We start from the raw sequence: 14,081 nt of genomic DNA, 5'->3' as shown, positions 1-14,081 counted from the left end.
CTTAGGAGATAAATGGTGGTCACCTCAAGGAGCATCGTCAGTGAAGGTGAGGAAGTTGCAACATTCAAGGAGAGAGCCAAAGGAGAGAGACCCACCTATTCACCTTGGAAATTCAAAAAGATTGAAGGGAGTCAGGGAGGTGAGTGGGGGTCCTGGAGGCCAGGGGCACAAGCACTCACTGCCCAAGGGGTGGCCTGCCTGCTGCAGAGGTCCTGGAGGGAGAGGGCTCCTAATGCCACCTGGGGTCCTCTGCCAGAGCTGTGCTATGTGCTGAAGGATGGAGAGGCTGCTCTTTGGGAGTGGTGGCCTAAGCATGGTTCAAGGGGGAGAATCTGAAGATGCTGCTGAGAAAAGGGACAGCTGGAGCGAGGGCCTGGGTGAGAGGAGCCCTGATGGGAAGGTGGGTGTCCTTCTGAGGAGGAGGGCACCTGTTGCTGGGCACCAGGGTGTCAGGGGTGGGAGGGGGAGTAGGGCACATGGTGAGGGGACAGGACAGTGGGCACTCAGGGCCCAGCAGAGCTTGGGAGCCATCCACCCTTGTTCACGGCGTCCCTCTCCAGCCGTGCAGTGGCTCCATGAGAGCAGAGATGTCAGGTGCACGAGCAGATCCGCTGGGGCTTGCAGGGTGAGACCAGGGGTTGGGGAGGTGAGGGGCTATGGCACTAATGAGTGAGGGGCTCAGGCTTGGGAATGCCGCCATTTTATGAAGCCGCTTGTCCAATTCCACAGGCTGGAACTCTTAAAATTATTGATCGGAAGAAGCACATATTTAAACTTGCTCAGGGAGAATATATTGCACCCGAGATGATTGAGAACATCTACATCCGGAGCGAGCCTGTTGCACAAGTGTATGTCCATGGGGACAGCTTAAAGGTGAGTCCCCTAGGCCTCAGCCCTCCCACACGTACTTTGGGCCTGATGAGTACTTTGGGAATGATTTCCTAAGTAACTGGTATTTGATTAAAGTGATGAACACTAATTTCCAATCAGATACTGGTATTCTCCGGCGTATAGGATCATGAGAGAAAATGCCTTTCTAAGGGAGAAATCTTAATTGCTTATAGTTTGGTAAATTGCAGTTAGGTAAATAAGTTGCTTAAAGTAGTAGTAATAACATTCCCAGTACTTTTAACTTATGCTCCGTCTACTTCCAAGAGGAATTTTGAGGTAGTATGCTGAAGCAAGATTCAGGGTTTCTGCTGTTTTGATTTTGAAATAACACATAAGAACTTTACAGATAAATAGGTGCAGTATTGCAAATAATGATACTGATGATATATCTTAATATATTAAGCTAATGTGCTAATATAGTACAGGATTAAATTATTTGAAGAGGATTTATATTTATTCTGCTTTCTGGTATCATTTAGATCTGAAGTCAGAAAGATCACTGTGAATATATTCTGTGCTATCATTGGATATATGTAATTAAAGACTATTAAATTATTTTTTAAGAAAATGCTTTAAAAATTAAAATGGTGTTCTTAAAGAATGAGGACCATACTAATGAATCAGTTTGAAAATGGTCTGGAAATCCTTAGAAATGTATGTGTTTTGGATTATAGAGTTGGTTGATTAGTATCCTAAAGATGTACTCATTTAAGATTGGCATGAGAATCAAAGGTACATACAGGACTAACCTTACTGATTCCTAATCTTCTTAAGCTTATTTTTTATTAATTAATTTTTTACGAAGTTAGGGAAATATATCAGAAATATTCAAGAATATTTCTGTCAAGAATGTGTGATATGTTGGTGGAAATGTTTCATAACATAAACATATACATATTTTTAGAAAAGAGTGGAGTCTGAGAATACCAAGAGATTAGTATTAACGCTGGACCACAAATAACCACTTTAAAAGCTTTTGTCATAACTGTGTTTTCCTTTGGTGGGATTGCAGGCCTTTTTGGTGGGCATTGTCGTTCCCGACCTGGAAGTCATGCCCTCTTGGGCCCAGAAGAGAGGAATTGAAGGGACGTATGCAGAGCTCTGCACAAATAAGGTCTGTACCTTGGGGCTGTTTCCCAAAAGACTGCTGGACCTTCTGTGAAACTGCATAATGAGAGGACATACAAAAACAGTAGCCCAAGTGAAATTTGAACCTATAGGGAAATTTCTAACTTTATTTTATAAATGGTGGGAATCCTAAACCAGAGGTTTGTCTTTTGTCATTGTTGTAGAAGGAGCTCATATCTCTTCTTAGAACACTTGATAAACTATTGAATTTTCCAGCCAGGAGACATCAGAGAAAGCTTGTCCAGCCCTGTTGTTTTGCAGCTTGCAGGAGAGTCCAGAGAGGGAGGCGGCTTGCCCAAAGCCACACAGCTGGTTAACAGCAGTGTCAGATGTGAGAATAGGCCTTCTGACTCACTGGCCCTGCTCTCTCCTAATGTGAGGTAGCTTTTGTATCTGCTGGGCTTAGAGAGACAGTCATGGAATTGAAAAAGGAGCACAGTTCTCCCTGCTTAGAACATTTGCCGCTGACACCTTCCAGAAGCCTTCTCCTGGCACATGTACAGTCCTATGGAAGATGACCTCTGTGCCCTGACTCAGCGTCGGCCCCTCAGTCACATGATCTGTTTCTTAGCAGCAGCCATGAACCCTAGAGCTCCCACCAGGCCCTGGGCTCTTCTGGAGGTGACAGGGCCCCTGAGACTCACTAGGCTGACCAGAGGTCTGCTTTAAAAAACAAAATTGACTGGTCCCTTAGCCTGTTGTTGGACACTCCTTAGGCCATGCGGGCACTTACTTGCCAGATGATGGGTGGTGATTGGCTTGCTGCCAGGGAGCGTCAGCCCCAGTTGGGGGTTTGAAGGGTGGGGGGAGTGTTGGTATGATTGCCAGTTGTACTTTGCTCACAACTCATTGATTCTTCTATCTCCATTTTGAAATGTGTTTCTGCCTTGTAATTTTACCTATATGGTTCAATTCAGGAGCTGAAGAAAGCCATTTTGGAAGATATGGTGAGGTTAGGAAAAGAAAGTGGACTCCATTCTTTTGAACAGGTAACTGTTACCTTCTCCATACCTGTTACTGCCCTTTATGCAGGGATGAGAATTAAAGTAACCAACAGTGACCCTGACCTAGATTCCCTATCCTCCACGCTGTGGCCTGCAGGCAGGCTGTGTACCAACGGACCCCTGAAGGCCTGTTCTAAGCTGACTTTGCAACAGCCTGCATCCTGACTAAAATCGGTCGTAGGCTGAGTGAGACTGTGCTCATTGTCCTCATAATCACAGATGTTCATAAAGCTGAAATATTACCCTAGCCGTAACTGGTAGAGCATGTCTACATGGTGTGTCTCCAAGCTGCGTACAGTACTCAAGACCAGAGTCCTGTCTTATTTTTATTTTTATGGGGACTGTCTTATTGGCTGCAGCAGGCAAGCTTACTTGCTAGGACATCAGAAAGATTGCACTCCTGGGGCCAGTGATCTGTCAGCCCAGCATGCCCTGAACAAAGAGGAGGAAACAAAGAGTGTGTTGGGAGTGGACACAGCAGATCTCTAAGACTTTCTGTCTTTGCAAGGTTGGGGTTCTTTTTTGTAACTGAGTTCATAAGCATACTTGGTCCTACTTACACATGCCATTTATAATCCTCTTTAGTCACAAATTCAAAAAGAAAAATTCTTCAAACAGAAAAATATTAATATGCTGATTTTTAAAAATTTCCTATTATGTATTTAATATAATTGTTTTTCATAAAATGGCTCTCCAACCGTGTCCCCAAATATAGTATTAAGGACCTGCGAGGTTTATGAGAATTTTAAATTTTATATGTTCTTTTTTATATATATATAAATTTATTTATTTATTTACTTTTGGCTGCGTTGGGTCTTCGTTGCTGCGCACGGGCTTTCTCTAGTTGCGGTGAGCGGGGGCTACTCTTTGTTGTGGTGCACGGGCTTCTCACTGTGGTGGCTTCTCTTGTTGCGGAGCACGGGCTCTAGGGCACTTGGGCTTCAGTAGTTGTGGCACATGGGCTCAGTAGTTGTGGCTCGCAGGCTTAGTTGCTCCGCGGCATGTGGGATCTTCCCGGACCAGGGCTTGAACCCGTGTCTCCTGCATTGGCAGGCAGATTCTCAACTACTGCGCTACCAGGGAAACCCCTTTATATATGTTCATTTTGATGTTAACCTAAAAACATTCTTAAACCGATTTTAAATATAAATTCTTACAGCAGTTGTTTGACAATTAGAAAACATTTCCACAGATTAAGACTTTAATTTCTTAAGTTTCAAACTGAGGAAATCTAAATATAGTTTCAGGGTTTGTGGGAATTGTTTTTCTTTTGAAATGGATCTTTACGTTAATCTAGCTTGAGAGAAACTGCTTTACCCTCATCTGTCAGTGTGTTTTAGGGCAAATAAGGCCTGGATGAATAAATCCTTATTTTAAAAAATTGTAAAATCTGAGGCATTCAGGCAAGTCATATTTATCTTCCTGAATGCAAGGTCAGTTCTGGCATGATAATTAAATTTCTAAATTTGCTAAAACTGACTTCATTGCTCTTCCATTATGGGGAGCTGTGTGACTGTAGATGTGATCCTGTAGAGCAGGCGCCACAAATGAGTGGTTGGAGACCTGGTTGATCTGGGCTCCCTATTACCTGAATGGTTGGCTGTAAGGGCGCTGGGGATGCCCTGGGGATCCTGCGGATACCCTTGTGATTCCCAAGACTTGCATGCCCCCTGCTGGATGTGGGCTGCGTGACCTGCCTCTGAGCAGGTGGAGAATTGTAACAGATTCCTCTCCTTGGAAAAGACTACCACTCTTAAGCTTATGTTTAAGAGAAACCTTTGGTTAAGGTTCCAGTGTTAACCATTGCTCAAGTTAGAGCTTTTACTGAGAGGAGACGTAGTCTTGACTTTCCATACACCTTAAGCAAAGTTTCTGCTCTAATAATCGGCCCTCGCCATGGTAACCTCAAATACAGAGAAGTCATGTGGCATCCCAAAGGCCTGAGTTTTATTGCCAAGGCTGTTTGTTACCTCTTCATTTTCTCTGTTCTCATTCTCCTCTTTGTTGGTGTGTGCTCCTAGTTGTGTTCCAAAGCTCAACATAAATTACTTGAGTTAATCCATAATCTATTGTCAGCTAGTCCTTTTCCCTTTTCCTCAAAAAGGAATGATCAGTTAAGGCTTAATGCTAATTTTTTACCCACCCCCACCCCCCGCCAAATAGATATCCAAGCCCAAGGCTTAAATCATTCAACAGAAGCTTTAGGAGTTCAGACTTCCTGGGCAGCGTTGATCTGAATGAAACTTTGAATTAGATGAAAAATTAATGTAATTTAATTTCCAGAAACAGACAATTCCTAGAACTGGGCCAACCATTATCAATTTACGGAGATTTAATGAGTAGATAAGAAGCATTTAAAATAATGGTTATCAATAATTAAAATATGTAGGTTCTTGGGAAGTATCTGTGCATACTTAACTGTGATTTAACCATTTTTTTGACATTTCTATGCCTTATTAGTTTGCATAGGCATATAAAATACAAAGTGAACTTTGAAACCTGGTAGTTTTCAAATTCTGACTGCAAAGCCCTTGCTAAATATATTTTACTGTATTTCTTGTCATTGAAATGAATACTTACCTAATCAATTTACCTTTAAATCAGAGATGAATTGAGCATTTCCCTAATTAATTTAAAATTTTAAAACTTCTCTTGTCCTAAATTATTCACTCTGTGTTTATTATCTGCAAGCAATATTGTGTGTTAAAGTGTTTCACTGAGTAATACCATTGAAAGATTTTAAATACTCTGTTTTTTTTTTCAGAATGATGAAAATTTCTGTGCTTTAATGAGTTGGCATACATTGACACTTTTGAGGCATTATATTCCAATATAATATTTAAATGTTATAGTATCTTTAAATTAAAAAAAAAACAAACTATAGAATCACTTTTCTGTGACAAGAGTGTAGTTTCAGAGAGGGAGGTAACATTAAGCATCTCCTTCCTGCTTTCCTCAACAAAAACTTTGCTTATTGCAAACTGGAAAACAAGTTTTATGTTGTGTTAGGCATAAAGGGAAACTAAAGACTCTCGTTCCTTTTTTTCCCCATAATTCAACAGTTTGGTTTTATTAGAAAATATGTAATTATTTATAAAAAATGAAAATTGGTTTTACCATTGGTTTACGTCTGAAAAAAAAACTAACTATAGGTTTGGGGCCCACAGTTAAGGTCAGTTAAAGAACTGTTTTGACTCATTTTTTTCCCACTTACTGATTAGACTTTTAGTCACTGGAGAAATTTGTATAGGTTATTTTCATGGAAGAATTTAAATAGACCCAGGGCTGTAAGTCAGACTGGAGCAGGGACTGGCAGTAGTGCTGCTCTGATCTGCTCACTAAGTGGCTGAAAGGTGAGCTGAGTGCCATATTGCTTGGCTTCCCGCAAGGTTGTATTTAATTGTGTTTCCTCTCCTCAGGCAGAGACTATGTTGTAGAGAGCCACATTGAACTGCAGATGCCCCAGTCAGCACTTTAGGCTTGCTACAGGTTGCTGGTTTGACAGATACTCAGAATCTACCAGCTGATGCAGTTCTTTCTTCCTCAGATCATAGTGTTTTCTTTTACATTCTACTTACCACCTAAATAGTGTATGTAGCTCTCCCTATGAGAGTCATCTTCCCTGTACTGTGTTGTTTGAAGCTTCTGCCTGTCACTGCTGGATTTTCAAAGGTGTTCTCCCAAGTCCCTGTACTGAACATAGACTCTTGTCTCAATTACACATGTTCTCCACATGCTGTTAGGAATGCAGATGAGCTGAAACCCAGGCTGCCAGGACACTTGTAGAAATTGTATCTTGGCATTAGCATCTCCTATAAAATTATATGATTAATTTCATTTACAGAAGAAGGTGGATAGATTGTTTACACTTGCCAGAAGTCTTTATGTGATACTGTTTCTATCAGAAAGGAACTTTAAAAAAAAAAATTAAGGATATTAGCACTGCCAATTTTTCAGTTTTTCATTTCATGGAGGTAAACATGAGTTACTAAGTTAAATCACTGTATCTAGGATTAAGTTTGATTTGGATTTTGTTCATATTTTCTTCAAGCTAGCTAGTTTTGTTATCAAATGGTGATTTCTGAACTTGAGTAGCAGAACTTAGGTGACATCTTATATGCACCTTATGAGCATGTACAAAACATAAGAGCAGTGCTGCTCTAGTAGGTTTGGGGCTTGAGCCAGAGCCTGTCTTCCACCTCCCACCCCTCAACCCAGCCCCCTCACTCATCCCTCCCCCACCCCGCCTCCAATGCACTTCTGCCTCTCCCCCATCTCATCCCACCCGTGTCTGTCTACACTCCACCTTCACGCCCATCTCCACCTCCACACCTACCCCCAGCAGAGGCCACTGCAGAACCCCTAGCTCTCAGTGCACTATGGTCTGAAAACGTCTCCCTTGGGACCTGTTTCCAGTGAATTTTGGATCCCCTAGGATGATTTATGTTTGATCAAAACAAATTAGGAAAAAAGTATATTCCAGAGGGTACAAAAACTGGCAGCCCTATTCCTTACCAAATCCTTGCTTCTTTGAACATCAAAAACACTGAGATAATTTCCTTTTTTTTTTTTTATTATTTTGCCATGAAAAAAATTCAGAAAAATTTTATTTTATATTGGAGTTGAGAGAATTTTCAAACAAAACACTTTTTACAAGAACCTTAACAAATTTTGAAACATTCGATAATGCCTTTTTTTAGCCAAGAGCCTCAGATTTCCAGTTATTTACACTGGATATCCAAGTAGAAATCCTTTCAGTATGTAAGGTAAAGTTGAGGCGGCTACCTATAATGCTAGCTTTAATTTTAGCCTTAAGTCCAGTCCTCCCCTTCCCACCACACACGAATCCCTTAAAATGCTATTCTTTTTATAGCAAAAGTGAATCCTTCATTTGAACAAATTTCTAAGAGACAAAGATGAATCTCATTTATTAATGCTGTGCTCAATTGAAAATTATCACATTTTAAAATTATAAGCATGGGTTTAAAAAATGCCAGAATTTGTTAGAATTTTTCTTAAAAACTTTTTAAGAAGTAGGAAGTGTAGCTGTTTTAGGAGTCTTCTTTGTATATTGAGTCTTTGATCTGAAAAATCAGTGAATGCAATGGAGAATTTTTTGAGGAAAGACTTCTTTGTCATATCACAATACCCACCTGCCAGGACACTAAACTGTTAGCATCAGAGATTTGGAAAACAATCACTGATATGTTGAATTTTTTGCAACTATTTGCATACATTGATTTTTTCCAATTTATTAATTTTTGGTGGTTAAATACACATAACATAAAATTTACCATCTTAACCATTTTTTATGTGTGCAGTTCAGTGGCATTAATACATTCATAATGTTGTACAACAATCACCACCATCCATCTCTGTAACTCTTTTCATTTTGTAGAATGAAACTCTGTACCCCTTGAACAATAACTCCCAATTCCCTCCCTCCCCTCAGCCTCCAGAAACCACCATTTTACTTTCCGTCTCTATGACTTTGACTACTCTAAGTACTTGTGTTTTTGTGACTGGCTTATTTCACTTAGCCTAACGCCCTCAAAGTTCATCCATGTTGTAGCAAGTGTCAGAATTTCCTTACTTTATATAAATAATATTCCATTGTATATCTATGCCACATTTTGCCTATCCATTCATCTGCTGATGGACATTTGGGTTGCTTCCCTGTTTTAGCTATTGTGAATAATGCTGCTATGAACATGGATGTACAAATATCTCTTTGAGATCCTGCTTTCAATTCTTTTGGGTATATATTCCAGTTTCTCTATATCCTCACCAACACTTGTTATTTTCTGTTTTTTGGATAATAGCCAGCCTAATGGGTGTGAGGTGGTACATAGACTGATTTTTGAAATAAGTCATTTTCTGATTGTATCCATTGATTTTAATTAACAATTCTCATATGACGGTAGCATATGACACAGTAACCTTTCACTCTTGTTCTCCTGGCTTCTGTAACCCACACCCCAGTTCCTTTCTACTCCTCAAGAAACTCCTTCTCTGTCTCAAGCCCAGGCTGAAGCTGTGTCCTACATACTAATACTAATATATCCAATGTCCAAAAACCACTTGGATGCTTCAGAAGCATTTCAAACTTGACATGAATACTTGATCTTCCTGCCTCCAAAGAATCTTTCTGCTCCTCCTACAGTTTTTCTGCTCAAGCAGAAATCTAGAGCCAGTCTTAAAATTTCTTTTTCTGCCAATTACCCAAACCAATTGTAGGTCCTGTCCTTTCTACTCCCCAAATCTATTTCCATCTCCATAGCCAACTTTATAGCCTAAATCACCATCAGTCTTGCCTTTTGGCTGGTCTTCCAGCTTCCACTTTTACCTCATTTCAATCCTCTCTTAACAGGGTAATCTTTCCAAAGACGCATTCTAGTACTGTCTCTCACTGATTAAAAATTGTTTAAAGAATTATGTCCAAAATCCCTACCTTGGCATATTGATCCTTTGTAATTTGGCCCCAGCCTATCTCCCCAGCCCCATCTCTTTCTTCGTCTTTATTTGTATCACCTGCTGCAGCCTATACTTGTGATGTCCCAAGTGTGTTTTGGCACACGTTGCCTCTGCCTAGAGCCATATAACAGCCTCTCCCTTCCCCTTGCTATCTTCATCTGGCCAAAGCCTACTTATCCTCCAGAGTTCAACTCAAGCATCCCTTTTCAATGACTCCTGCTCCAGAGACTGGGTTAGGTGCTATATCAGAAAGGCATTCAGCTCTAAAAGAAAACCCTCAGGGTCTTAAACACATAGGGTGTGTTTTTGTGGTGTTCTCACATAAGAAGTCCAAAGATAGGCAGTCCAAGGCAGGTACAGGTCCTCAAAGACCTAGGCTGTGCCTATCTTTCCACTCTCCCTTCTTAGTATGTTGGCTTATCACTTTATGTGGCTGCTACAGCTTTGGACATTGTCCATATTCAAGAAAGGAAAAAAAGAAAGTGGGTAGAAATAGGTATGTCTGAACCTTTTATTAGGAAAGCAAAAACTTTCCCTTCTCACTAGCCACAGATGGATCTTATGACTACCCCTTAGCCGCAAGGGAGCCTGGGAAATCAGGACATAGGATTGTCATAGTTTACATAGACCATTATGGCCCCAAACAAAACCTGGGTTTTATTAGCATGGAAGATGGGGAGTGATACTGGGAAAGCAACTGACAACTGCTCGTCCCTATAGTAGTATTATCATACTGCAGCATCCCTCATTAGATTGTAAGCTCCATGTGTGCAGAGATTGTGCTTGTTCTTCTTTGTATCCCTGGTGCCTTACACTATACCTGACACATGGCAGTTGCTCAATGAATGCCAATTAAGCAAAACAACAAGTGAAAATATATATGTATTTAGCACATATATTTTGAGTTCATTTTTTTTTAATTAATTAATTAATTTTTGGCTGTGTTGGGTCTTCGTTTCTGTGCGAGGGCTTTCTCTAGTTGCGGCGAGCGGGGGCCACTCTTCATCGCGGTGCGCGGGCCTCTCACTATCGCGGCCTCTCTTGTTGCGGAGCACAGGCTCCAGACGCGCAGGCCCAGTAGTTGTGGCTCATGGGCCCAGTTGCTCCGCAGCATGTGGGATCTTCCCAGACCAGGGCTCGAACCCGTGTCCCCTGCATTGGCAGGCGGATTCTCAACCACTGCACCACCAGGGAAGCCCTTGAGTTAATTTTTTAAAGTCTATATATAGCAATTCATTTGCTATTTAATAATATGGATCTGTTGTCTCAACAAAATAATCGAATGTAGACCCAGTTGTCAGTCAGGATACAATTTCTTAGAGACACTGTCACTCCAGGATTCAGCTCAAGCCCAGATCATAAAATTCTGGTTGAACTGTCAGTCACTCTTTCAGCTGGAATCCCACGTGGGAGGAGACTGCCCAGGCCCTCCCAGGTTAGTTCATCTATCTCTCTGGTCCCCCATTCAGCCTTGCAAAGAGACTTTGCATGAGGAGGCCTGGAATCTGCCTCATGGAAATAGGCAACACGAACACTAAGTCTGATCCCTCCATTCCTCCTTCCAATAATGTGATCACATTTTCTGGCAGAACTTTTTTTTTTTAACGCAGACTCGTCATGCCCCCCCCCCCCGACTTTATATTTCTCCTGTGAATGGCACCACTGTCCATGCAGCCCTCCAAGCCAGAAACCTGGAAGTCCTCAAGGCTGCCTGCCTCCTTCTTTATTACATCCTGCCCATTTATCTCTGAATCGCTCTTAGAACTGCTTACTTGTCTCTGTCTCTGCCACTTCTGAAGATAAGGCCCTTATCTTCTTCTCTCCTGTGGATTGGTCAGGTCCTTCTGATTGGTTTCCCTGCTTCTAGTCTTAACATTCTTAAAAGCCATCTTCACATTTCTCTTGGAGAGATCTTTATAAATTGTATATTCAGCCATGTCATTGGCCTGTATAAAAATCTCCTACTGTCTTCCTCTATAAACTGCCCCATCTACCACTTCAGCTTCATCTCTCACCCGCTTTGCCTCCTGCTTTATGTAACTACAACAGAAATCACTTGGATTTCCTTTTTCATACTCTGCCATTTCTCACTCCCATAGCTTTGTTCATAGGGTTGCCTCTGCCTGGAATGCCCTTCTCCACCCACCTCTCCTCCTTTGCTGGTTAACTCTTACTCGTTCTTTAACACTCACCTGATTTGCGAAGGCTTCCCTGACTGCTCCTCTCTCTTCCCTACCATAACTGAGTTAGGTGCCCTTCATCCTGTGTATACCGCATTGTCTAATAATTGCCCAGTGTGTCTGCTCTACTGGATGCCAGTGTGCACTCCCCGAGGGCAGGGGCACTCATGATCCCTCTTTGTGTCCTCAGTGCCTGGCACAGAGTAAGGAACTATCTCATTTCTGTTGACTGGCTAAATGGAGGAGTAAGAAGGAAAAAAGGTGGCTTTCACACATATCAAATAGGCTGAAATGTTATTAGGATAACTCTGACTTTTAAATAGGCATAGTGTTTTTATATCAATATTTCTATTCCCATATGCCTGTCTACTTTTATCATGTATGCTATGAATGCTGTGTTATATTCCTGATAAAGATGTATTCTGCATTTGGTTTTTAGGTTAAAGCCATTCACATCCACTCTGATATGTTCTCAGTTCAAAATGGCTTGCTGACACCAACACTAAAGGCTAAGAGACCTGAGCTGAGAGAGTACTTCAGAAAACAAATAGAAGAGCTTTACTCAATCTCCATGTGAAGTTCAAGGGAAGTTCTTCTCAGTATAATGGACAATGTAGCAATATTATAGTTATTTTTTGAAAGTAACGTGTCAGAATGATGCAGCTGAAAATGAAAAGCACGTGACCTTATGACTGAGCCTCTTCCTGTCCCAAGAGGTCTTTAACAATATTTTCTCTCTCATCACCGAGTACACTTTATTTTTATTACAATGATATTGTAGTAAGCTGCTAAAAATACCACAAATGGCATTGTAAAAATGAAGACTTTTCTCAAGAACTGTGTACCACTAAAAGTAATATATTCTCAGTGTTCACAGAACTTCTATTAAACATAAAGGAAAAACATAACTGATATATTGTACTTAATTATTTGTGCAATAGTAACCAGGTACAGCAAATATCTAGGCAATGTGGACTACCTCATTCAATAACTGATGGTCAAAATCACAATTAAATCAGACTTAAAGAATTAAAACTAATACAGAATCATTCTGAAACAAAACATGATAGCTCACATTCTACATAACTTCAGATTCTTTAAACATAACAATCCTCATTGAAGTGAAAAAATTCTCTCCAATTTTTACTTTTATTTATGAAGAATGCAAATTCAAGTATTCTTAAAACAAATGTATTTACATAACATTTTACAAAGATCTTTCAATACATTTTCGTATTTATTAAGCTCATTCAAATATTAAGGAGCTACCTAGAAAAAATGTAATGTACGACTACTTCAGGGATAGTATGTGTATATTCATGGATGTCTTACCACATGAATTATAAAAGATGTCTGTTTGACTCTGCAATGAATGGACCTTTAGGGAAGACTTGGGAGAAGAAACCCAGAATTATTGCTCAGGGCGGGCAGCAATTAATGTACTGATGTTCCTTGCTGGGTTCTTCCAGTCTTACCATTCTCAATGTGTCCATGCCAGGCCTGGGAAACCCATATGGCAATAATTCTGAACAGCTTCACTTTCTTCCAGTAAGAGATTATCAAGGCAGAATGTAGGGAGGGGGGGGGATGTTATTTCCAAATGAAATAATTTTTCAACGACATAAGTTTGAAGAACCTCTTCAAAATACCCCTAGAAAACTATTTACGTCCATCATAGATAAATATCTCCTTGGGAAATAATTTCATGCATAGAATCTCTAAACCCTTCTAAGCTTACCCATGAAAACCTCCTTTCTTGGCATTATGTGTTTAAATACTTCTTGCACCTGGGTGCCAACAATGTCATATAATTAAAGCCCAGCATGGACAGCAATTAAGTTCCAAGCTACAGACTGCATCTACAGAAGAAACTGTCCCTAGGAAAGTGTTTTCTTCTGTAGAGACAGGACTCTGAAAGCAGAGATGGGGGCAGTATTCACAGTCCAGAAGCTCCTTTCCCCTGGAGCAAATCCAAACTGTCAATAAATGCTGTCGGTTAGAAACTGCATAATCACACAGGCTTACTAGATGAATCTGCACCAGTGATTATACACTTATATTTCAGTCTTCACAAAAGTGGACGACCACAGCTTCATTTGATGTATTTATCCAATCTTTTACATATTCCTTTGCTGGATTCTCTCTGCAGTCCCACTACGTGCACTTATAGATTTGACTTTTAGTAGATGACCTAGTTCTGTGCACATTAATTTTTAAAGGCATTTCTAAATAAACAAATACTAAAAATGTCCAAGGCCACATCTATTATACATAGCATTAATTTTTTTATATTTAATATATATTTGACTAATTAAAAGAGAAAATCATTACCTGAATTGGATATTCGTACTATTTTAAAGGCAAGTAGCTTCACATCTTGAGGAAAATGAACCTCTTTCCCATT

General features: G+C 40.4%; 1 protein-coding gene across 4 annotated transcripts in view; it reads left to right on the top strand.

Annotated features, from left to right (window-relative positions):
* ACSL6 (acyl-CoA synthetase long chain family member 6) overlaps positions 1-12,585 on the top strand; it is a 64,516-nt gene extending 51,931 nt beyond the window's left edge. For all 4 annotated transcript variants that reach the window (XM_059917020.1, XM_059917019.1, XM_059917021.1 and 1 more), the window contains 4 exons: positions 730-873; positions 1,904-2,005; positions 2,937-3,008; positions 12,117-12,585. In XM_059917020.1, the coding sequence (XP_059773003.1) occupies positions 730-873; positions 1,904-2,005; positions 2,937-3,008; positions 12,117-12,254 (456 nt within the window). In that variant the 3' untranslated portion in view covers positions 12,255-12,585. The remainder of the gene's footprint in view (positions 1-729; positions 874-1,903; positions 2,006-2,936; positions 3,009-12,116) is intronic.
* The last annotated feature ends 1,496 nt before the right edge of the window (positions 12,586-14,081 follow it).

Source organism: Balaenoptera ricei, chromosome 3 (genome assembly GCF_028023285.1).
Source record: "Balaenoptera ricei isolate mBalRic1 chromosome 3, mBalRic1.hap2, whole genome shotgun sequence".
In the NCBI taxonomy this organism is placed as follows: Eukaryota; Metazoa; Chordata; class Mammalia; order Artiodactyla; family Balaenopteridae; genus Balaenoptera; species Balaenoptera ricei.
The sequence above is the reverse complement of the archived record's forward strand: the minus strand, read 5'-3'. Positions and strand labels throughout refer to the sequence as shown.